Source organism: Grampus griseus, assembly GCF_964374135.1.
Source record: "Grampus griseus genome assembly, chromosome: 14".
Taxonomy (NCBI): domain Eukaryota; kingdom Metazoa; phylum Chordata; class Mammalia; order Artiodactyla; family Delphinidae; genus Grampus; species Grampus griseus.
In genome coordinates, this window is record NC_139008.1 from 72,094,500 (window position 1) to 72,119,617 (window position 25,118).

General features: G+C 47.2%; 1 protein-coding gene across 1 annotated transcript in view; it reads right to left on the reverse strand.

Moving 5' to 3' along the window:
* PTPRT (protein tyrosine phosphatase receptor type T) overlaps window positions 1-17,199 on the reverse strand; it is a gene marked incomplete at both ends in the record, with an annotated part of 1,086,576 nt that extends 1,069,377 nt beyond the window's left edge. The window contains 1 exon segment of the mRNA XM_082671082.1: window positions 17,112-17,199. Coding sequence (XP_082527208.1) covers window positions 17,112-17,199 — 88 coding nt within the window.
* Window positions 17,200-25,118: the final 7,919 nt, after the last annotated feature.

Consider the following 25,118-nt stretch of genomic DNA (forward strand, 5'->3'; position numbering starts at 1 on the left):
TTGCAACCGCCCCTACCAGACTGGTAGAATTATTCCCTACTGACGGATGGGGGAAGCTAGGCTCAGAGAGATACAGTAACTCGCCCAAGGACACACAGCCATTAAGTGGCAAGAGCCAGGATTTTAATTCAGGTCTTTCTGACTTCAGTGCCCATCCTCTCTCCAACATGTTGAGTGACCCAAGACAAAACAGATTTCAAGGCAAACTATTCTTTTGTAATCAATCTTTGCAATTCAGTAGATTTTTCTGAATCTTGCACAGCTCTGAAATTGAAACAATACTGGCCTGGAAGTGAACACAGCTTGATTGAAAGCTGGGTTTGGCCAGTTAATAGCTATGTGAACAATAAGATCCTACTGTATAGTGCAGGGAACTACATTCAATATCCTGTGATGAACTATAATGGAAAAGAATATGAAAAAGAACATATATATGTATAACTGAGTCACTTTGCTGTACAGCAGAAATTAAACACAACATTGTAATTCAACTATACTTCAATAAAATTTTTAAAAAACAGCTATGTGACTTTGAGTATGTCACACAGCCTCACTAAGATAGCATTCCTTTAGAGTAATCCAATTTCACAGAGCCTTTATGAAGATTAAATAAAAGAATGTGTGACATACTGCATGTGCTATGGTCCCTGGCACACAGACAGTGTTTTAAATAACCTTTCTTTAATTCATCGATTATTATTTTCCTTTTGTACAAAAAATGGAGTTGTAGGTTGAGATTTCAGACTGACAGATTTAGGATAAAGTACCCACTATTATATAAGACAGAACACAGAATCTTCACATTAAAACTAAAATTGCTAAAAGTGATCTTAGAAATCACTTCCTATCCATTCATTCACCAACATGGAGTACCATGTATAGGAATTGTGCTGGGCACAGGGGATCATCAGTGAACAGAACAAAGTCCTGACCCTCATGGAGTGTTAATTCTAATAGAAAAGAGTCAGAAAATAAACACATAAATAAATAAAAAGACTATTTAAGGACTTCCCTGGTGGCGCAGTGGTTAAGAATCCACCTGCCAATGCAGGGGACATGGGTTCGAGCCCTGGTCCGGGAAGATCCTACATGCCGCGGAACAGCTAAGCCCGTGCACCACAACTACTGAGCCTGCGCTCTAGAGCCTGCGAGCCACAACTACTGAGCCCACGTGCCACAACTACTGAAGCCCACACACCTAGAGCCCGTGCTCCGCAACAAGAGAAGCCACCGCAATGAGAAGCCCACGCACCACAAGGAAGAGTAGCCCCCGCTCTCCACGACTAGAGGAAGCCCGCGCGCAGCAACGAAGACCCAACGCAGGCAAAAATAACTAAATTTATTTATTTATTTATTTATTTAAGAGGATCAAGTGCTATGAAGAGAGATGGCAAAGCTCCCTTTCATTTGGCTGAGACAGAAACGGTCCTCCAAAGCAGAAAATGGACTTAACTGGCCAAAGGCCCCACATGAAATTAATGGTATATCTCTGCTCCCTACACCAGTGGTTCTCAAATTTTCACATGTGCCAGAGTCACCTAGAGGGCTTCTTAGATCACAGATTACCCACTCCCAGAGTTTATGATTTAGCAGGTCTGTGGTGGGTCCCCAAAATTTGCACTTATAAAAAGTTCTCAGGTGATGCTGAGGCTGCTGGTCCAGGGACCACACTTTGAGAACCACTGCCATTGAGAAATAGAGCCATACCAGAAAGCAGTGAGGCAGGACGGGAGGAGGATAAATACTCCAAGCCTTCTCCTCCTGCCTTAAAATCTCCGGCCAGTGCTCCGCATCTGCTAAACACCATTAGAACCAGAGAGCAAAGGATTCATGCCTCCTGGTACTCAGAGCAGTACAAAGAAGGGCTCCATTAACACAATTCCCTCCCCTTACCCCTCTGCAAATTAAAGGGTACCAATAATCTCCCACTGTTCCTAGTCTCTAGATGTCTCAGCACCCCTTGTGGTTTCCCTTAGCCCCAGCTATGTACAGTCCTTTCATTAAAGTGTCACAACACATTGGAATGTAATTCTGTTTTCTGTCAGGATCCAGAGAGATACAGCAGGAGACCCCAGACACCTCCTCTAGTGGTGATATTTTTGGAAACTGACAAAAGCTATTCTATTTCTTCCTACTGTAACATCTATCAAATGCAGGTCAAATATCAGATAATCTTTTTTTATTTGCTACATAAATATGAATTGTACATGCAACTTCCAGGAACCTGCACAGCATATGCAATGAGGTCACTCTGAACAAAGCTTTGTGGCCTGGAATGGGCATTGGAGTGACCAACTCATCCTGGTTTGCCTGGTTTTACTACTGAAGGTCCCACATGCTGGGAAACACCTCCGTCCTGGACAAACCAGGACAACTGGTCACCCTCGCCATGTATTCTGTGCTCCACTGAGCTCCAGTAGTAGGCTCCAGCAACAACATCACCACCAAGAACGACTAGCCTTTATTGAGCAATTTCCATGAGCCTGGCCCCAGGCTAAGCATTTTACATACATCACCTCATTGATTTCTTAAACTACCCTACAAGCAAGTTACTATGATTAGCCTCATTTCACAGATGATAAAACTGAGGCTCAAAGGGCTCAAATAACTTGTTCAAGGTCATACAGCTTGTAAGTAGCACAGCACTGAGCCCACACAGTCTGAGATCAGAGCCTGCACTTTTAATCACTATGCTTTCCTTCATGTCAGAGCAGATGGGTCCACCTGCCCCAGACCTGATTTCACAAGAAAAAACAGCCAAGAACTACCAAAAGGTCACATCAGGAACCAAGCTCAAAAACTGCAGTCACAAGAGCAGACATTGAGAAGGGATTTACACATTCTTTACTGGCGGGCACACAATGGAAAATTCAACGGGGAGGTATTCAGTGCCTTTGGAAAATTAGATAAAATTACACAGGCCCTTGTATTTCAGAACCAAAGTCTTGCTGCAAAATCTCTGACATTCAACAGCTGATGGTGCATCCTACAATTTCAAAGGCAGTCCCACCTGACGGCTTGGGCTTCAGCTGCTCATCTGTAAAACTCAAATAATCACCTCTCTTAAATCCACAGGGGGACTATCCTGTGGGTTCAATTAATTCAATCAACTATGTCCAGCCAAAAAGCGTTTTCCTAAAATGCTGTGTTTGCTGGAGACCCAGAGGTCCAAAGACCATAGTCAGGGATGAACCCTTCATCCCATCTGAGTTCCTGGGAGTGTGGCACCTTCAGCTGCTGAGCCCCCAGTGTGCTATCAGCCGCATCTAGGGGCCCAACTTTTGTTCTAGGACAAATGAGGGTCCTCTCTGTGAATTACCCTCTTTTGATACTGGGATGGTTGAGACTTATTTGGGGAGAAGATGGGGCTTCTTTCTTAGGAAGACAGCCCCTCTTCCCCACTTGGAAAAGTCTGCTAACACTCAACATTATGTGTTTAAGGACCTGGACTCTGAAATGAGATGACTCAAGTGTGACTGTGGCCAAGCCCTTGAGCCTCCATAAAACCAGTTCTCTGGGCTTCCCTGGTGGCACAGTGGTTGAGAGTCCGCCTGCCGATGCAGGGGGCATGGGTTCGTGCCCCGGTCTGGGAGGATCCCACGTGCCGCGGAGCAGCTGGGCCCGTGAGCCATGGCCGCTGAGCCGGCGCGTCCGGAGCCTGTGCTCCGCAACGGGAGAGGCCACAACAGTGAGAGGCCCGCGTAGGGCAAAAAAAAAAAAAAAAAAAACAAGTTCTCTTACCTGATATATGGGACTGTTGTGCCTGCTTCATAAGATCGTTACGAGAATTCAATGAAGTCTTAGAACTCCCCCGCAATTTTCTCATTGAAAATTCTGAAGAAAGGCTTTCCACCCAGGAATTTCAAGTGGGACCTAAACTTTTCCCCTAAGGATGAATTGAGCACAGCACCTGGCACAAAGTAAACCGGACAGAGAGCAGGCAGCAGTGGCTAAGAACACAGATCCCAGCCTCAAATTGCTCGGGTTCAAGCCTTGGCTCCACCACTCACTAGCTGTGCGACCTTGGGCTTAACCACTCTGTTCTTCATTTTTTTTTTTTTTTTATGGTAACTGTACCCACAACATAGGACTGTTAGAAGACTCTACAAGTGACAATTAGTAAAGCCTTTGAAAAATGCCTGGCTCATTTTAAGTTTTTAAAGTACACAATAGTGTTAGTGTTCCCTATTTGGTAGTCATTTCCTCTCTTGTATTTACTCCCCTGATGTTCAGTTTGAATCCTTCAGACTCTGCAGACACACCCCGGTGCACCTGTGATTTTCATAACTTAAATCTGGTTGCCCATTATTATTCCCCTATCATCCATCATTTCACCAAATGACTTGTCATCTCCTTGTATTTTCTGCTTTCCATTCCAACATGAGCCAAATGCTCCGCTCCTCTGTATACACTTGGGTTTAGAAATTTTCACCCCAGGAGAGTGAAAATTCTTTCTGTTATATTCTAATCTGGACTAATGGAGTCGCCCTTTGAAATGAACAATCCTGGAAACAGATCTGTTTGTTTCATCTCCTAGACCTGGGGATTTCACAACTTATTCCTTTTGAACAGACTATGGATGGTGTCAAATAACAAAACTGATTCATCGGGAAAGGGTAGATTTTTAATATCTTAACCCCCATCAAAGATGTCAAATGGGGCTTCCCTGGTGGCGCAGTGGTTGAGAGTCCACCTGCCAATGCGGGGGACACGGGTTCGTGCCCGGTCTGGGAGGATCCCACATGCCGCGGAGCGGCTGGGCCCATGAGCCATGGCCGCTGGGCCTGCGCGTCTGGAGCCTGTGCTCCACAACGGGAGGGGCCACAGCAGTGAAAGGCCCGCGTACCGCAAAAAAAAAAAAAAAAAAAAAGTCAAATGATTTGATTTTCAGGGGGAAACAATCAAAAGCCTAAAGTCAGAGACTAGAACTCCAGCCCTTAAGAAACACCAAAGTCATCTGCTCATTTTACAGATGGGAAAACTGTGCCTAGGTTCACAGCATCTCTAAACACTGAAAAGATTGTGGAACATTATTCTTCTGTGTCAAATGTAGCCTCCTGAAGCAAACCCAAGGCCTCAAGCAAACCCAAAGGCTGCTCCATGGAAGAATCTCCGTTATTTCTCCATGAGACCCCAGGAGAGAGAAGGTGTAGGAGGTAGATGGACACATGCCTAAGAAGGTCCCTCCATGGGGCCCCAGTCACTCATGCTCAAGTGCCGCCCTACATCAGCAACACAATTCTCTCCTTTGCTCCTTCTAACCAGATGCAGGGGTCTTAGAATTCCCCAAAGGAATCCTCATTACAGACTTTGAAAGGCAGCTTTCCATAAAGAAAATAAGACCTCAATTTGTTTTGAAAGAACGATTGAGGAACAGTTCATATGTTTAAAATCCCTATAATTTACAACAAATCTTAAATTGCAAGGGTATCACTTTTTAAGGAAATAATTGAAATGCAGAAATATTACAAAGAGAAGTATAATTAACACCTATGTTCTTCTCTATCAAGAATTATCAACTAACTTTAACAAAGTTTAAATGTATTCTCCTTTTCCAATGAAATAGAATATTACAAATTAAAGCCAAAATGCCTTTTATCTACCATCTCAATTCCATTTCTCTCTATACCTATTCTGCGAAGAATAGCCTACCATTTTGCTTCTTATACTAACATAAACATACATAGTGTAATTATTAATACAATATTCGATTGTTACATCCATAAAATTGGCTCTTTTTTCTTCCTACAGGAAAGAATGTGGCCTTGCAGAGTTTGCTTCACGACCCAGAAGAACCTATTTGTAAATATTGGTAAATATCTCTTAATAAATACTCATATTTTTAGTATAGGATCTTCCAAGATGCTATGAAATGGCATAGCAAAAACTGGGCTGCTTCAATGCATAAGCAGGATTCTGCCAGTGTTGAAGATGTCACCAGCAAGTATGCACCCCATGAGGGGAACCAAGAGGCCACAAAAGGTCAGGCCAAGACACCACGTCTGCTTCATCTCTCTGTAGTCACCTCACTTCCATGATATCCTGTATCTTGAGCTAAATAAATCAGGAATTTATGCAAGTTTGGAGCACATACAAGGTCTCTGCCAGATAATTTGTAATCCATTTTAATTACGCCACTGGTGTCAGAAATGGGACAGGCATGCTGTGCTCACTATCACGGCCAGATTTTACTCTGAGATCAGAATGCCAAAGTAGGAGACAATAAGTAAAACATGCTGAAACGTGAGAATCTCTGTGAGAGGCTCTGAGCCAAGTGGAATTCCTTCACTGTTCCTCTGCCTCATACCATTTGGACCTTGCATATAGTTAAAAGATGGCTGAGCCCAGAGCAATGAGCCCGAGGCATAATTCCTGGAATCTTCTATATGAGCCAAAACGGTAGCTAGGACTAAGAATCTCCAAAGGGAGTTGAGACCCCAAAAGGAGGAAATGTCAGATTTGAACCAAAACCTACAGATCACAAAGGGATGGCGCCCAATGAGACATCTGAAAAGGCAGGCTAGAGCAGGGGAGGTACCGAGGACCCCTAGAGCTCCAGGTGGAACAGGTGGTCAGCAACTTTCCAATGACAAATGATAGCTGCTGAGGTTTTGGAGGTACGAGGAAATGAGAATGGAATTCAGAATTGCTAAGTCAATTCTCAGGTAAAAGCAATTACAACGTGCTTCTGCATACAAGTGAATTTAAATGTATGCTGAACATTTTATGTGCAAAAAGATGTAAAGATAATAAAGGTAAGGGAGCTCTGACTTCATCAACCTTCACTAAAATAGCGACCAATAAGGAGAGCGGTCCCAAGTTAAACTAAGAAAATCTATTTTAAAATATGTGTACATAGCACAGGGAGATCAGCTCGGTGCTTTGTGACCACCTAGAGGGGTGGGATAGGGAGGGTGGGAGGGAGACGCAAGAGGGAGGAGATATGGGGATATATTGCTGATTCACTTTGTTATAAAGCAGAAACTAACACACCATTGTAAAGCAATTATACTCCAATAAAGACGTTAAAAAAAGAAAATTACAGTTAAATATAAAAAATTTAAAAATAAAAATAAATAAAATATGTGGACATCTTTACACACAGTAGTGACCTTGGAACTCTGGGATTTGTTCAGGTGACTCCTCCACCAAAAATCGTGTTCAAGGGGTCAAGTCCCAGAAATAATGCTATACTTGGAATACACATCCTCTGTACAGAAAATTTTAAAGATTTAATTGCAAGGGAAAATTCTGCATTGCTAAGTACACCCCTCCAAGAAAGTTTTTTAAACTTCTGTTTAAAGCAAGAGTGGTATGGTACTTGGGTTCAGTTAAGGTGTCTGCATGTTTGAACTGAGCATCTCAACAGTTGGAAACTACAAGTTTCCTCTTTTCCAGGAGATTCCACAGCTCCTCCATAAATCCAATTTAAAAGGGCTCAAGACAAGGCAACCCAAGTGTTCGAGAGCGCCCTCTGCTTCGTTCCAAACAATAACAGAGGAAGAGAACCATCCTAAACTGGAGCCAGCTGAGATACAGGGAAGAGGCTGGCCATGCTCCTGGCTTCTGAATATAACTGCTCATTCCTCCCACGCCACCCATCCCTCCCCAGCCCTGGTTTGACACATGTTAGAATCTTGCTTAAGGTCTTAGTTTCCGAAGTTTCTGAGCTGAAAACCATTCCCCCAACCCAGTGCGCACATTTCCTATAACAAAAAGTAAAAAGATAATGTAACAGGTGCAGAGATGGTAAACAGAAAATATTTGGCAGAAGAAAGAAAAAATAATAGTTAAAAATATCAGAAGGGCTTCCCTGGTGGTGCAGTGGTTGAGAGTCCGCCTGCCGATGCAGGGGACACGGGTTCGTGCCCCGGTCCGGGAAGATCCCACATGCCGCGGAGCGGCTGGGCCCGTGAGCCATGGCCTCTGGGCCTGCGCGTCCGGAGCCTGTGCTCCGCAACGGGAGAAGCCACAACAGTGAGAGGCCCGCGTACCGCAAAAAAAAAAAAAAAATCAGGAGCATGAACATGGAAATAGCTTTGAACTCAAAGCTGATTCACTGGAGCAGAATAACCCAGTCCTTGACCCTGTCCTGCATGTACAGCTGTGCAGGTTCCACAGAGCCACATGCAGCAGCCCTGACCTAACACCTAGGACAATTATGCCCTCACCTCCCTCATAGCAGGAGGGGTGCCTGGCACCCAACCTTACACAGCCTGACACAGCAGGACTGAAGATGACAATGAATAAATGAGAAACTGCTCAAAAGTCTAAGCCCCTGAAAGTGGAACCCAGACAAGCATTTCCCCAAGGCATATAATGGGCAAACTCAAGGTGTCTTGGTTTCTTCCTTCCTCAAGGTCACCTTACGGAGATGAAACAAAAAAGAGCTTGTGGTTGGGACCATCATAAACTGGTGACCCTCCCGCCTACTTACAACTGCCTAGGAAAGCACAATGGGGACCTCTGGAACCAACACCAAGCAAATAGGTAACCTGAGTAACAGGTAAATTCCTGGAGCACATTCCCATCAGGAACTCCAATGTCTGGTCAGCCCATCCGGATTTTGACAAAACCATCCTTCCTGGAAGATCTCATGGGCCCCAACGACAGTCACCTAAAAAAAATACCGTGATTGAAGTTCTTCCGTAATGACTGTACTACTGCCTCAGCAATCAAAACTAAACGTACATGCAGGACATGTTTTGATCCATATAATAATCTGTATATTTACATTAAAATTTCAATCACTGTAACTTAATAAATTATCAATTTTAGTCTTATGTGAAAATAAAAAAACTCTCTAGACATGGGTCGAAAAGGTCTAAAATATTAAGTACTAAATTTTTTAACTGGGATATCTATATGCAATAAAAATAGTAAATTTTAGCTAAACTTTATTATAGCCCTAAACTACTAGTGTTTATTATAAAATGGTCCTTGTGGAACCTACATACTAGTGCGAACGTTTTATAGTCTTATAAAAACACAGTACTTCAACTTTTAGGATGAAGTTTGAAAAGTTTTCTGACGAATCTTCATATTAATTCATTTTTTACTTTCTGACCTTCATAATTAACTTTTTTAAGATTTAAGCTAAGTCAATTATGAGACAATAAATCTCTCTACTCAAAGTCCTTTAAGGAGTGAAATCTTGACACTGAACTGATACTGGTGCCCAAAATAATAAAAAGAATGAAAAGATGTGAACACACTTTAAAAGTGATGTTTGTATTTTTTTCCCCAAGATACAAGCTTTCCTATACTGCGTGTCATTTATTTGAGGTTCCTGTGGTTGGCAGCTCCTAACGTGGCTATGAAAGATCCCCGCTTCCTGGTAGTCAAGCCCTTGTGTGATTCCCTCCCCTTGTGGGTGAGGGGGATCTAGTGACTTTACTTGAAGATGGCAAGAGTGATGAGATGTCATTTCCAAAATGAGGTTACAGAGACTGACTTCTGGCTTGCTCATATGCTCTCCTGTCCCCTCAATAGCTCACTCTGGTGAAGCCAGGAACCATGCTGTGATGGAGGGTCCACTTGGCAAGGAACCCAGTTGGCCTCTCTCCAGCTCATGAGGAACTGAGGCCCTCAATCCAACAGCCATGAGGAACTGAGGCCCTCAATCCAACAGCCATGAGGAACTGAGGCCCTCAATCCAACAGCCATGAGGAACTGAGGCTCTCAATCCAACAGCCATGAGGAACTGAGGCCCTCAATCCAACAGCCATGAGGAACTGAATCCTCCCAACAACCAAGTGAGTGATCTTGGAAGCAGACCCTTCCCCATTCGAGCCGAGTTGCCTGCAGCCCCAGCCAATATCTTGACTGCAGAGAACCCAGCCGTGCCACTCAGATTCCTGACTCAAAGAAAAGTTGTGAGAAAATAAAGCCACAGAGTTTCGGGGGACAACCTGTTACACGGCAATAGACAACTCACCAAGTTGCCTTAGGATGAGACTGGGATACGTTTCTTTTTCTTCATTTTAGAAAGCTGGTGCTCAACAAACACTGACAGGTGAGAATCATCTGGACCTGTGCACTTAGGGGCCAATTCCAAGATGCTTAAGAAGGAATAGTGACATCAACTTCGAGGCTATACTCACATTTAAGCACATACCTTGACAACGACAAAATTATTTTTAATTAGACAAATAAGTTCTCATGCTCAAATGAACTTTAAAAAAACCAAAGAGATAAATGGTCCTAAAGGCATGCTGTTTAAAATAGTTTTTTCTATCCCTAACATGACCAAGAGCCCCTGTTTTATTCTCTTCCAGTGTTCAAATAAAACCTCACAATGTGCAGCTCGGGTTCTGATGTCTCCACAAAAAAGGATCTGGGCTCTTTTTTTTTAAACATCTTTATTAGAGTATAATTGCTTTACTATGGTGTGTCAGTTTCTGCTTTATAACAAAGTGAATCAGTTATACATATACATATGTCCCCATATCTCTTCCCTCTGGGCTCTTTTTAAAAAAAAATAAACAACTGACTACATGTTTGGGACAGAAAACCTAGGGGTAAGCCTGAAGTTCCTTGTTGTCACAGAAAAATCAGGGTGCTCTCAAAGATGTTTGAAAATGGTGAAAAAGGATCTGGTTTAAAGGGTCTCCCAATGACTAACTTGTGATCAACTGAGCAGCAGAAAAGTCATAATTATAATCCATAAGAGCAAGTTCAGGCCATTCAAAGCCACCCCACTCGTGAGGATTAAACTTTAAGCAGGCTTTAAAAAGTTCTCCTTGCTGATATGAATTCATGAATTCATGCTGGGTTCCAAAGAGACAAATACATGACCCTTAAAAGATTAATAACCACCCACTATGAATTACAGGAGGATCAAGAGAAATGGGTTTGTGATCTCATGATAAAAGGGAAGTAAAGTTAAGTCTGGGTGATCCGAGAGGAACAGGCTTTCCAGGGTCTTGGGAAATTGGAGCTAGGAATGTGGGTGACAGCACTGCGTCCTTCCCTGGAAGACGACAACTGTCATGACGTCCAGAATGTTTGAGGTTAATAAACATCTTAAGAGCAGCACATGAACTGCCGGTGGGCCAAAAGCATGTTGCATCCGCTCCCAAGCAAGGGGGCTTCCACCCTCCTGTTAAATTTCTACATCCTTGGCTCAACGAGAAAGAAAACGAATGAACGGTCTATTCCCTCCCCCGCCCCAATCCAAACCCTACCAAAACACTCCAGGCACAAAGCATTCACATCTTCAATTTTAATAGGCATTGCCAAGTGAGCACTGAAAACAGCTGTTTCAATAGTCATTACTCAACAGTGAACAAAGCCACCTAATTGCTCAGATCCTTAGCAAAACCTGACAGTCTTAAACTTTTTCATTTTTTGCCCAACTGATGAGAGGGAAGAAACGTCAGCTGATTGATTTAACTCACAGTCTAAAGAGCCTACGAGAGGGGTGGAAGACCAAACCAAAAATAACGCCTTGCAAATAATGAATACAACAAACTATTCTGGAGACTGGTAAGGCACAAGTAAGAGTGATGCCGCTTACTGGGTGCCTGTTTTGTGCCAGGAACCAAGCTTGACAATTCACAGGAGTTACCTCTGGCTCTTGCAACACCAAGGCACTGGTGTGCCCCCTTTACAGATGCAGAGATAAAGATTCAGAACCGTGAAGTAACTCACCAAGTTCATATGACAAGCCAGGAGCTGGGATTTAGAGAGTTACTCACCCATCACCACCTTCCAGTTTTCAAACCGTTCCATCACTTCAAAACGTTCTCTCATGCCCACTTGCTACAGATCCCTGCTCCCGTGCCCAGCCCCAGGCAACTACTGTTCTGCCTCCTGTCTCCATAGATTTGTCTTTTCTGAATATTTCATACAATATGTAATCTCTTGTAACCGGCTTCTTTTGCTCAGTGTCATGTTTTTGAGGTTCGTCCATGCTGTAGCGTATTGTCCGTAGTTCATTCCCTTCTATTGCTAGTAGTATTCCACTGGATGGATTCCCAGTGGATGGACATTCGGACTGTTCCCAAGTTTTGGCAACCATGAATAACGCTGCTATGAACATTCACGTACGTGTCTCTGTGTCGACATATGTCTTCATTTCTGTTGGGTGTATTCCTAGAAGTGAAATGGCTGTATCCTAGGGCACGTGTTCTGTTGGGTGTATTCCTAGAAGTGAAATGGCTGTATCCTAGGGCACGTGTACGTTTTACTTTTTAAAGAAATTGCCAAACCATTTACCAAAGTGGCGTCACCATTTTTTTATTCCCTCCAGCATCAAATGAAGATTGGAAGCTGAATATTCAAGAAATTGGAAAGACTTTCTATCAGTTCCACTTGTGCACCAGTGAATGTGTGTGTCACATATACTTCAGCAGCTTGGCTAGAGTGTGAAAAAGAAATTGTCTGTAACACTGGAGACTCACTTCAATTTATTAGTCACCCATCAGTCTGATGGTGGATCTGGTGGGGTTTCTGAGCAGCCCTCACCTGGGTAAATACCTAGGATGTGCCAAGGGAAACAGCGCTGACATTTTGAAATAAAACAGGCCAAAGGGTCACTGTTTCTCAGGGGCTCCTCATTCTTTCACCACTCTGCCTTTTTGACACATTAATTCCCATTTTTCACAGTTGACTTCGGGCAGATCCCTTGGGATCTATACCTCGCATCCTCACTGCGTCCCTCTGTATCTTTTCTAGAACCTGTAACTCTTACCAATAGATAATAAATAAATATGATCATGGTCATTTCTCCCTCTTCCAGGCAAATAAGGGTGTGTCCAGCAAGACCACATCCATCGCTGAATCCCATCACCCCCTCTGGTCACCCTGTCCCACCTGCACACAACACTAGTGATCCCCGCTGTCCCTTGGGCTGCATCTGATTGCTCTTAATCCATAGAAAACCCACAGCATTCTTCCTCTCCAAACCAATTTGAATCCATTTTATAAGATTTCACAAGACACTCTAACTACTTTCTAATATCTACATGGTGCTGCCTCCTAGCCCCAATTCCGTAATGTGCCTGCAAATGCTATTACACCTGTCAGGGATGGTTTGTTTTCAATAATCTCATAGCTTTTTTATTTATTGGACCGCCACAGCCCTCTGTGTGTTTACTTAGTCTTTGCTTATTTGTCAACTGCACAAAGCATCTTTCCCCTCACAGCCCCACAGTGCCGCGCGCTTGATTTCTAGGTTAGGGAAAAGATGGCAGTAGAGCAGCAGGAAGAGCCAGAGGCAAGGAAGACAGTGTGAGGAGGCGGGTAGGAAGGGAGGGAAGACGTATGTGAACACCGTCCCGTTACAATGTGCGACCACTCTGTTTTCCATCCGTTCTCATTTACAAGGTAAAACATGCTTGGAACTAAACACGCCTATCGAAACCTTTGAATGGCCAAATGTATTGGTATCACCTTTGTTTCGTTCCAAATCTCTTTCTAAAAGTCGCTGCAGAGAATCAAGCCCCCATAAAGAAGAAAAAGAGAAACACTAAAAGTCATCACCAAAACCCAGCCATCTAATTTTCAATTCATAACTGAGCTTATCATCAGTGCCCCCTTGGCCTGTGTACATGCATCAATGCCAGGGCAAGTAAGAGAAAAGGCTCCCCTTCAGGATAAAGTAGTACAATGCACTCACTCTTCGTGCATCATCTTATCTAGTCTTTACAAAATCCAGTGAGGCAGCTATAATCATTCTCACCTGACAAATGAGAAGCTGGGAATTAGAGAAGTAAATGACTTGCCCAGGCTGACACAGCTGGAAAGAGGCAGGGGCAGTATTAAAATGAGGACTTCAGACTCCAAAGCTCATACTCTTTTTTGCTCAATCAGGCTGCCTCCCGAGTTAAACTCCCCCGTCCCCCATTACAGGTTCCACGAGACTCTACCATCTCTTCATCATCATCAAAAACTGTGTATCAAGGACCCACTGCCTATATGGCATTGCTCTTGTTTCCACAGCAACACGCTGACAGAGAGTCATGGGAGTATCCCGTGCTCAAAAAAATGATGATGTAATGTCCTGTGATTGTGGCTCTGAAAGGTGACAGTTACACTACTACAGAGGATGCCATCTCAGCTGGCAGCCTGGAGCCTGCAGGAGCTAAGCGAGAAGAAAAGAAGGAGAGGAGAAAGGCAGTGGGTTGTAACCCAAGACGGTGGTCTGTTTTCACTATGAACATGTTTGTGGTTGTTGCTGAAACAGAATCCTAGCCAGGTTTGCACATTAATGGTTCTTTTATTAGGAAACAAATCAAGCAATCCAGGAGAGAAAGTAAAATTAGACTGTACTGCTAACAGCTCCCCAGAGGTATGTGGCAATGATTATCGAGTTAAATGACTACATCACTAACAACTGCGATGGCAAGTCAGTCCCTCTCAGATCCATTTTCGCTCTCAATGTACAGATGCTGAAACCCACTAGTAAATAAACAAATTACCCCCTTATCCATTTGTTTAACTGTTTTCTTCTTTCCTCATCCCAAATCATGTTTTTGCCACACTTTTCAGAAGCTGATTTAAAATGTGTTGTTGTTGTTGTTGTTTTTTGCCATCATTGCTTACAAAAATAATCCTGGCTCATGAAACACATCTCACAAGAAGGAAGAAAGAAATTGCCTTTTGATGACAAGCTTTCACCACTGACTTTTGGACACTGTGACTGACACATTACAGCAAAATATATTACCCCAACTGTGTACTGGACGTAAGCTTAAAAACTGAAATTGCTTTCGAGACTGAGAATTTTCAGATTAAAAGAATATGGAGAGCACACCACTGAGTTTTTAAACGTATTATTTACCCAAACTTGCCACAAGTTTTAAATCAGATTCTTTCAAAGAAATCAAACTATAGTCATATTTAGATTTGGGTTCCAACAATGTCTGTGTTTATAAATAAAGTAAGAAGATAAGTCCATTTTTAAAAGTCAGCGTTTGCAGCATTCCTGCATCTACAAGTGCAGATGTTAGAAACCTGGAAAAAATAATTAACTTAAGTGTTCTAGTTAGCACTAAACCAGAAAGGAGAGAATACATACAGAAAATCCCCATTTTTACAAATGAGTGAGGCTTAGAATGCATCATATCTCCAACACAAGTTAATCCCCGCCCCCCCTCGTTTAAGGAGCCCCTGGAACAAACGCAGCCACTTGCTAAGTATACACGAGAGTAGGTTTGCAGAAGCCACTCAGCTCAGGTCGAATCAAAAGAAACATGGTGCCTTAAATTTCTTCCCAAACTGTACTCCAGGATTGCTTTTCCTTCCCCTGTGTTCCGAAGAGCAAACAAAGAAAAGGTGCTTGCTCCTCACACTTCTCTAAATGTTTTAACAAAAGGCTGCTGAATAAACACATTACTCACTTAAAAACTGAAAAGAAGTTCTATTCCGGAGATAAAAGCAACTATATTTGCATTTTAACAGTTGTGAGCGAGCGCCACCTGGCGGGAGCATCCGGAGCCGGCTTTTAGCATCGGGCAGCTTCCCAAGCCCGTACGGTTTTACCGCACGCCACCCAAGAACGCTCTGAGACCCGTGGAGGAATATTTTTGACACTGGTTCTTGCCGCAGAAACCTGAGTACTATTCATGGGTGGCAGGCCGGCCAGGCCTTGGAGGATAGTAAAAATTTAAGTCACAAATGATGCCTGGTCCCCAGGACTGCCCCCAAGCATCCTCCTCCTTCCCTGCCCTAGCACACCTAACACAGACCCAAAACGAGGAAAACAGGAATTGTGCACCATCTTCAGAATGATGTGTGGCTGTCCCTCCTCTCTTACTTGCTAAACCAACCTTTAAGCTTCACACACCTCTAAAGAAGTGTCCTAGTCGCCTAACTTCCCAGCCACGAAACAAGCTGTTCTTTCGCAGAAGTCCCATATTCAGTTCCTGTTTTGGAGGAAGGAAGACTCCAGTGCATTTCCAGTGGAATGTCACTCTAGCGGCTCTTAACCTCAGAAGCAGCCTGTTTAAAGAGGTTACACTCCCCCACAGTTTCTTTTTCTTCCCTTCTCTTTCTTTCAGCGTGATAATAGATGGGCACCGCTGTTACTCATCAATCCAAAACGAATCTTTTCCTAAGTCCCACTAGCTCATCTCAGCCTGCCCCCATGATCCCAGCAATCTCCCCTCAGCGTGGTCACACCTGAGCTAATTGGAAACTGCAAGGTGATTCTGAACTTGGAAGCACACCTGCACCCCTTTCTCCCTTCTCTCCTTCCCCCACCGCCTACTCTTTGGGGGCTCAGGGCTGGAAGCTGCCTGCCGTGGGCTTTGGGGATGTGTAAGCTCCCGGATCCTGGAGGCCTCCTGTGCATGCCAACTTGCCATTAGTAGCATGCCAGGGCAAACGCCCGCGCGCGCACACACACACACACACACACAGGAGAAACTACCTCTGCTCGCCTTCTCCTCATGGTCAAATCCAAATACGAGTCCCCCAAACTTTTCTGGAGCAGACACGCTCACAGGTCAAATCCCCTCCACCTGAAGGGCCTTAACAGGGGCGCCCATTTGCTTCGGATAAGAACCACGGGGTAGGGAGGAGGGATGGCCGTCTCTATCGTTAACACCAACACCTCCACGGTGCCTTCAGCGGCGTAAGGACAAGCTCAGGGAAGCAGCGTGGTTAGAGCAAGTCTGGGGCCGCCTGTCTCTCCCGTGAGACAAGAAAAGCCACCGCCCTGGCCGCCTCGGCCTGCTGGCGACCGGTCCTCCCCACGAAAAGCGCGCGCTGCCCAGGAGGCTGCCGTGGAGAGGACGCTCCACCCCGGGCGTCGATGCCGCTTTCTATCTCACCGCCCCAAACACTCAAGTGACAGATTCCGACAAGTGGGAGGCGGCGAGCGGAAATATTCGCCACAGCCGCGGAAAGTTACTCGAGGCCGGGGGGTCCGCAGAAAAGTAAAGCGGCGCACTTCGCCGAAAGCTGCCGGCCGAGGGACGCCGGGGGCCGGGCACGCTGGCCCGGGCGCGCCTGGACACGGCTGCCCGCGGCTGCAGTCGGGGACCCGGGCTCCGGCCAGCCGCCCCCCGCACCCCCCACGAGCCTGCACAACTTTCTCCTCCCGGGGCCCGGCGGCAGGCGCCCGGACGCGCCGGGGAGGGAGAAGGGCCCGGGGGCGCACTTACCTGCGGCGCTCTGCGCCCGGGCGCCGGGTAGCGGCGGCAGCTGCAACCGCAGGAGCAGGCTGAGGGCGAGCGCGGCGAGGCTCGCCATCCGGGCGGCGGTGGCTCAGCCACTTCCCGCGGGGGCCGGGGCCGGGACTGGGGCGGGCGCGGGGCGGCCCCGCATCGTCGGCGCGGCCGCAGGCTGTACGCGCCGCTGGGCTCGCGGAGCCGGCGCCGCTACGCTCGAAGCCGAGGCGCAGCGCGAACTGAGGCGGGAGGCTGGGCGGGGGCGGGATGCTGGGCGGGGGGCGGGGGGCGGTGTCCCCGGAGTCCTAACGCCGCCGCCGCCGCCGCCCACCCGCCCGACGCTCCGCCTCGGCCGCGCACACACCCTCGCGCGCACGCCCGCGCCTCGCGCACGCCCGCGCCTGGCCCACGCGGGCTCCCCGCGCTCCCTCGCCGGGCCGGGCGGCTCGGGGCAGCTGGCTCCTACAGTCATGCGCCCCGCAGGGTCCTCGCCCCTTCCCCCCGGGCCGCGCTGCCGCGCACCATCTGCCCAGCTGGGGTGCAGGTATAGGGGGCGGTGGGGGGAGGAGGGAGAGAGAGAGAAGCCGTGGGAGAACAGGTGAGTGGGGGGACAGATGCGAGAGGAGGGAAGGAGGGGGCAGCCGTTTCGACTCGGGAGGGGGGACCAGATGAATGGGGGAAGGGAGGGGCATCTCCCCTCAACTGTAGCAGGTGTCCGCTGGCGAGGGTCTCGGGCACGCCCTGCGATGAGTAGTTCATGTACGAGTCGTCACCCTACCTCTAGCACGCGCGCGCGCACACACACACACACACACACACACACACACACACACACTTCTGGGTGCATCTATGACCGCGCCGCAATCCCCCCCCATCAGCCTCACAGGCACCCCTCTCATTCACCCACACCTCTCCCTTGTCACCACCCCACACGGGAGAGGGTGAAGACTGGGCATGAGGCATCCCAGTCTCTCTTGCTGCCTTCCCCCTTCCCCTTCTCCGGAGACAGATCTCTGTAGCTTTTTCCTTTTTCTTCCCGGTCTGAACAAAGACCTGGTTGAGGCTGAAAGCCTAAAACCATAGATCAGAGTCCGAGCTGTCCCTTGCAGCCCACAGGCTGGGACTCTGCTCTCCTGGGAGCAGGGGATCTCATGGAAGAGACCAGGTGCCACTTGGTCCTGGCTGGGGGCCTGGGCTGTAAAAGCCAGGGGCGGGGCCTCTGGGCAAAGCTCAAGGGGTTCACACTCTGTGAACCTGGCCAAAGCCCTCCTTCTTCTGTTTCAGCAAGCCCCAGCCCCCCACCCCATCCCCAGTCTCATCCTTGTTGGGACTCCAAGGATTGGACTGGACAGACTGTTGGGAGAAATATGAAAGTCGGGCATGGCTAGGGTTTCCAAAACTGGGGAGCCTGGGGCTCTGGATTGAGTTGCTCTGGCAGGGAACACAGAGTCTCCCTCTTGCCCTCCAGTTCCCACTAGATGGAGTGGAACGGTCGCCTTGAATAGAGACCACTAACTGCCCCCATGCTACACTTGTAATCCCAGGCTAATTCTTCCAACTCTTGTCTAGCTGCCCCCCACCACCTTCACAGGTGAAGGGCTTGGGCTAGCCTAGTTCTGCTTCCCAGACCCCTGCCTGGGGCGAGTGGGATTCTGCAAGTCTGGGGAGAGGCCTGGGAGTGGGACCTATTACCAGCTGCCTCAGAGCTTCTTAATAATTCTACAAATACCTACAGGGCACTTAACCATGTGCCCTGGTCTGCTAGTCTCAGGGGACACAGAGATGACTGGCTCTCGGGACAGTTGGATTGGGAAGATCCCTTCTGCTCAGAGCTGAACAGCTGGCTTCTTCCTCCGTCACCCGAGCCCTGTCTCAGGCAGGGGAGTTATTAGGGAGGCCTGACCCAGGCCCATGACCTGTGACTCTGGGCATGGCGGATCCCAGGGCCTGACCCAGGGGAGCAGGACGTTTCTAAGCCACTAAGGAGCTTCTAACTTGTCCTGGTTCCCTTTGGCTCCTAATCATGCCCTGTCTCAGACTTTCTGGAAGAGTATTAAGTAGCAGTTCTCCTAGAGTCCTCAGGGCACAAGCCCTCCCACACCCACACTCTAGAGATGCTATATCACTGCCTTAAAAAATCCCACTGAACGGGGTTCACGTGGCCCCAAGAAAAAGCTCTGTTCGCAAGGTAACCGAGCTGGTGGAGCAGAGCCAGTGCCTGCCCTTAGCACCAGCCTGTGCCTGCCCAGGCCGAGCCATGGCCCTCTGTGCTTTCCCAGCTGCCCTCCACCCGGAAACTGACCCCTCTGTTCCTTCAGGAGCCTAACCTGCTGCCCAACAGGACTCTGACTCCGGTCACAGCACCGTGCTTTTGCACCTGCCGTTCCCTCTGCCTGGAAGGCCCTTCCCTGCATCATCTCCCCAGTTAGCCCATGCTGGTCCTTAAGGCTTCTCTGTGAAACTCTGGCAGAGAGGCACTTCCTGCTCTATGCCTGGTGCCAAGACCCCCGGGGACAGCTGCTGTGGGGATGCTTTTCACACTGGGGGGAATGTGGTTTGTCCCCTGGGTCTTTTCTACAAGCCTGAGTTCTCAAAGGGCACCTGGCCACTTAACACAGGGCTGCTGGGTGATGGGAGGTTGATGGGGGAGGGGGAGGGCTGGCTCAGGGCCACAGATGACTGGTTTCTCAAGGGAGGGGGTTCATGGAGAGTGACAGCATCATCTCCCACCCTCCTTCACTGGGACTTCGGTGCTGATTAGAAAGGAGGGGCTGCTTTCCCACCTGCCCCCCATCAGCCTGGGGAGCTGGGGGAACTTGACCACGTGTTCACTCCTGGCTCAGGGCTGGGTTCGGTGTCAGTGCTGAAGCAAGAAGGCCAGGGCCTGGGGTGGGGTTTGTGATGGCTGGAAAGGCCCCCAGCCCCTTTCAATTCCACTCAAGAAGGTAGCTCCTTATCCTTGGGATGACTCTGCCCTTAACCCCGTGGGACTTTTGGCAAGACCTCTCTCAGCCTCAGTGTCCCTGTCTGCATAGTGGCTCCCCTTTCGGCTCTGGTGGGGGCCAAGACAGGAGTGTTCAGACACTTTAGCTGCAGATCACTTAATCTGAGCACAGTTTGAGGGGAAGCCTGAAACATGGGCATTCTTTCAACAAGTGAGCTGGGCTGGCTGCCATGTGCCAGGGATGGCAGGGCTGTGGGTTTGCAGCTTGAACAGCAGACTTGGTCTTTGCCTTCATGGAGCTTACAGTCTCGTGGGAAACACTGGACAAGGAGAAGGGAGGTAAAGATCCCAGTGGTGACCTCCATCTCCCCAGCCCCTCCCCTGCCCCCAATGATTACAGTTCTCCAGTGGGGAGCAAAGGACCAGGGGAAGACAACTTGGGCCAAGATGCTTCACTTATCCCTGGGGAAAGCCCAGTGATATATAGCTACTGTTTTATCCCCATCTTATACACAAGGAAACTGAGGCTCAAAGAGGCAACACCCTGTGTAGGGAGGCAGCCAAGGAGTGGCCCTCCACTGGAGCCTTCTCTTTCCTTGCTCTTGTGCAGGGCACCTTTAGCCGTTTAAATATAAAATTTAGAAATGCAGTCTTTAGTCGTACCAGCCACACTTCAAGTGCTCAGGAGCTACACATGGTTAGTGGCTGTCATATTGAACAGTACAGATATAGACCATTTCCATTAACACAGAAAATTCTGTTAGACAGCACTGCTCAAACTACAGCCTATGGGCCAAATCTGGCCCACTGCCTGTTTTTTTTTAATAAAGTTTTATTGGAACACAGCCATGCTTATTCATCTGTGTACTACCTATGGCTACTTTTGCAGAAAGTTCTATTAGACAGTGCTGCTCTCAAGCAGGGTCAGAAAACTACTGTAATAGGGAAGAACCTTTGTATTCTATTACAGGTTAATCACTAGAGGGATGCTGCCTATAAGCTTAAATTATACATAATGGCCCATCTCTGGGAATCCTGTCTCCCAGGTAATGAGCATTAAGCTGAAATACCTTGGCCTAGCTCACAGCAAACATCCTGAGTAGGTCCACCTGTGAATGGCTGAAGGAAGGAAGACAATAACACATCCCTTCCTTCCCCCCAGTCTGACCAGAACGAGGAAATATTTGATTTGACCCCCTCCCCTTTTAGTATGAAAGAAGCCTGAATTCTAACTCGGGTAAGAGGGTTCCTTGGACACTAGTCCACCATCTTGTCAGTCTGCTGGCTTTCTGGATAAAGTCGCTCTTCCTTTGCCCCAGCAACTCGTCTCTTGACTTATTGGCCTGTCCTGCAACGAGCAGTACAAGCTTGGGCTCAGTAACACTACCACCTGAAAAGGATTCCTGCTTTGGGATGCAGCAATATTATTGGATAATGCATGTTTTTATAGAACAAAATGGTTGGGTCGTGAGGTTACACTTGAAAAATACTTATGGTTTTTAAGTTGCATTTGAGTTATTTATATTTGCATGTCTTGACAGAAAGTGTATGGGGACTTCCTAGAACAGCCCCTGACCTAGGTCCTCTGCCTGCCTCTTGTCTGTAGAAAAACTGTAGCCTCCTAGGCTTCCCTGAGTTCCAAAGAGTACATTTAATCAGAGAAGTGAGAAAAATGCAGAAAGAAAGCAAAACAGTCAAGCAGGACAAAATAATAATAGCTTAGCCATTAAACAAAGACAAGGACTTTTAGTTCTTCCTCAAGGGCTAGAGATAATATTCTGAGCCATATCCTTTGAGCTGTTTTACAGATACTGAAACCTCCACCAGGTGGAAGAAGTTAACTGTATGCTGCCCACCAGCAAGTAGACCCCAGACCAGTTGGAACCAGAAGGCTGGTGATGTTGACTCTTGATTACCTCACCACCGGCCAATCAGAAGAATGTCCATGAGCTTATCACACATCCCACAACCCCCCTCCCTTACCCTGTCTTTAAAAATCTTTCCCTGAAAGCCTTCAGGGAGTTCGGGTCTTTAAAGCGCTAGCTGCGCTGGACTCCTTGCTTGGTGCCCTGCAAGAAATGCTGCACTTTCCTTCACCAGAGCCCAGTGTAAGTAGATTGGCTTTACTGCACACAGGCAAGCGGACTTAAGTTTGGTTCGGGAACAAAAGCACCAATGCATATTAATATGTCTGCCATAAAAACATTATTCAAATAAGCCAGAATCCGGCCTGCCTCTTGTTTTTATAAATAAAGCTTTACTGAAACACAATCTTGTGTGTTTGTTTACATATTGCCTAGGGCTGCTCTCTGCATTACAGAGGCAGAATTGAGTAACTGTGACAGAGATCATCTGGCCTGGACCACTGAAAATATTTACCGTCCTTGCCCTCTATGGAAAAAGTTTGCCGGCCCCTTCTCCGGAGATAGTGTTACAAGACAATCTGACAGTCATTGGTCAAAAACTGGTTCTCAAAGTGTGTTCCCTGGACCAGTGGCACCAGCATCATCTGGGAGCGTGTTGGGAATGCAAATTCTCAGGCCCTGCCCTAGACTTACTGAATCAGAAATGCTGGAGGTGGGCCCCAGGAATGTGTGTTTTAAGCAGCCTCCCAGGTGATTCTGATGCGAGCTCAAGTTGAAAAACCACAGATCTAAAACACGCGTGGAGGAAATGCCAGTAAGTGAGTGGCGCAAAAAGGTGTTAATGGGCTCCCGTGGGAACAGAAGAGTTTGGAAAGATGTCAGGAGAGTGATGGCCCATCTACCGCCTGGTCCCTCTGTGGCAAAGCCTTTGACAGCCCTGGATGAGGCCATGCCAGCCGGGAGAAGACCTCTCACCAGCCGCCCGTGCCAATGCCCAGGCCTCACGCCTGGCAGCCCCACCCTCCCACAGAGTTGTCAGCACGTTTGGAGCTGTCTCCACGCAGAAATTCATGGACCAGCTGTCTCTTTTAAGCTGGTTGCAAGATGATACCATTAATAGATGTCAGACACACTGGCAATGATCTCTTCATTAATAATTTCCTCCTTTCTGGGAAAAAAAAATTAGTAACAAGCAATCATCAATAATTCAAAAATACAAGTGAACCTTTCTATTAGCAGAATGGCTCTACACATGCCACGGACTCTTTCAGAGCCAGGAGCTCTGGCTTGAATAATGTTTTTACAGCAGGAATATTAATACACATTAATGCTGTCTGTCAAAGTATGCAAATATAAATAACTCAAATGCAACTTACAAACCATACGTATTTTTCGAGTGTAAGCTGATGATCTAACCATTTTGTTCTATAAAGACATGCATTATCCAATGATATTGCTGCCTCCAAAAGCAAAACTTTACGAAGGAATCACTCTCAATTTGAGGCCTTTGTGGTTAGAAAGATTTCTCTTGCACTGAACCAGCGCTGCCACCCTGTCAGAGTTGGCTTCTCTTTCTGGGGGTGGACAGAAAGCCTGGGCACACTTCCAAGTGACTTTCGTCTGGATGTTGGTGTGCTCTAGGTAAGCCTCCTCCATCCCTTACATCCTTCCTGGGCCACTTCTTACGTGATTTTCAGGACCCTCCCCCCAACATCTGTTTCCTCTTCTGTAGGACATGCTCTATTTTGGTAACACTCCTCTAGTTTGGGATTAACATAAACACATTACTATATATTTTTTATATATATATATATACACACACACAATATATATAAATAAATATATTTAACAAGGACCCTGTATAGCGCAGGGAACTCTACTCAATATTCTGTAATAACCTATGTGGGAAAAGAATCTGAAAAAGAATGGATGTATGTACATGTATAACTGATTCACTTTGCTGTACATGTGAAACTAACACAACATCGTAAATCAACTGTACTCCAATATAAAATAAAAATTAAAAAAAAAACACTCCTCTTCCAGGTGAAGCCTTGCACCTGCCCACATTCCTTACACCTCCATTTACCACCCAGGTGACTATGAACTCATCACTCTCCCTCTGCAGATCTATCTCCCCATTGGGGTAACTGTTCCCACCATTGGACTGAGTAAGAACCAAGTGATTTAATGGATGTGAGAACACCTAAAATAGGGCCTGGCCCACTCAAGAGATCACTTCTTTTCCTTCCTTTGTTACTTCCAAGTCTTAGATTCACGTACCACCCCAGCCTTGACGCCACGCCAATTATCAGAGACACCTGCATGCCAACACAGCACCAGCTGCTTCATCCTTGGGCCAAACCACCAGCACATGGTCCAGACCATTGGCAGGTAGACCTCAGTGCGTGGGATGCTGGGATGGCATCTTGCTTAGCCTAAGTGGGTTCTGCCAGACAGCTGTTTCTTTTCATTAAAACACACAAAACTAAGTGATGTCTGCCAAGCACCCACCAGGGATGTTTGTGTCTCTAACGTGTGACCAGCCCCATGGTGAGCAGTGGGGATGCCAAGGTAAGATGACCCCGTCCACAGGAGCCCAGAGTCAGCCCACGCTGAGAGGTCACACCAGCACACCAGTGGCAGATGGTTTCAGGGTCATGGACGTAAATAATGGATATCAAACATGATCAAGACATGGCCCCAACCTTTACTTCTTGCTTCCAGCAAAGTGGTTCTCTGATGAAGCAGGACAAAAGCCACTGTTTCCGTGGAGGCCTGGGGGCCCTGGAGTTGGGCACAGATGTTTCAGAGCACTGGGGTTCCCCAGGACTCTCAGCCCCTCTCCTAATCCCTGACTGTAGACTTGGATTCAGGAGGGTCCCAGGTAGGGATGGACTCACCTGTTTGAGGTGGGCTGAACCTGTTGCTTCTCCGCATCCCCCTGCAGTGAGCTGAGCTCAAACTTCAGCTCCATTCTGCCTCCCATCTCGTTCCTCCCACGCCCGCCCCACGCACAGCAGCCAGAGCGGTTGATGGAGAAGACCATCAGCACTCAGTCCTGTCACTCGCCAGCTTAAAGCCCTTCACGGATGCCCCACTGCCATCAGAAGAAAGTCCAGATCCTTAACATGGCCAACGAGCCCCCCACAGGCTGAGCCCAGCCTGCCTTTCTCAGCCTGTCCCCTCCCT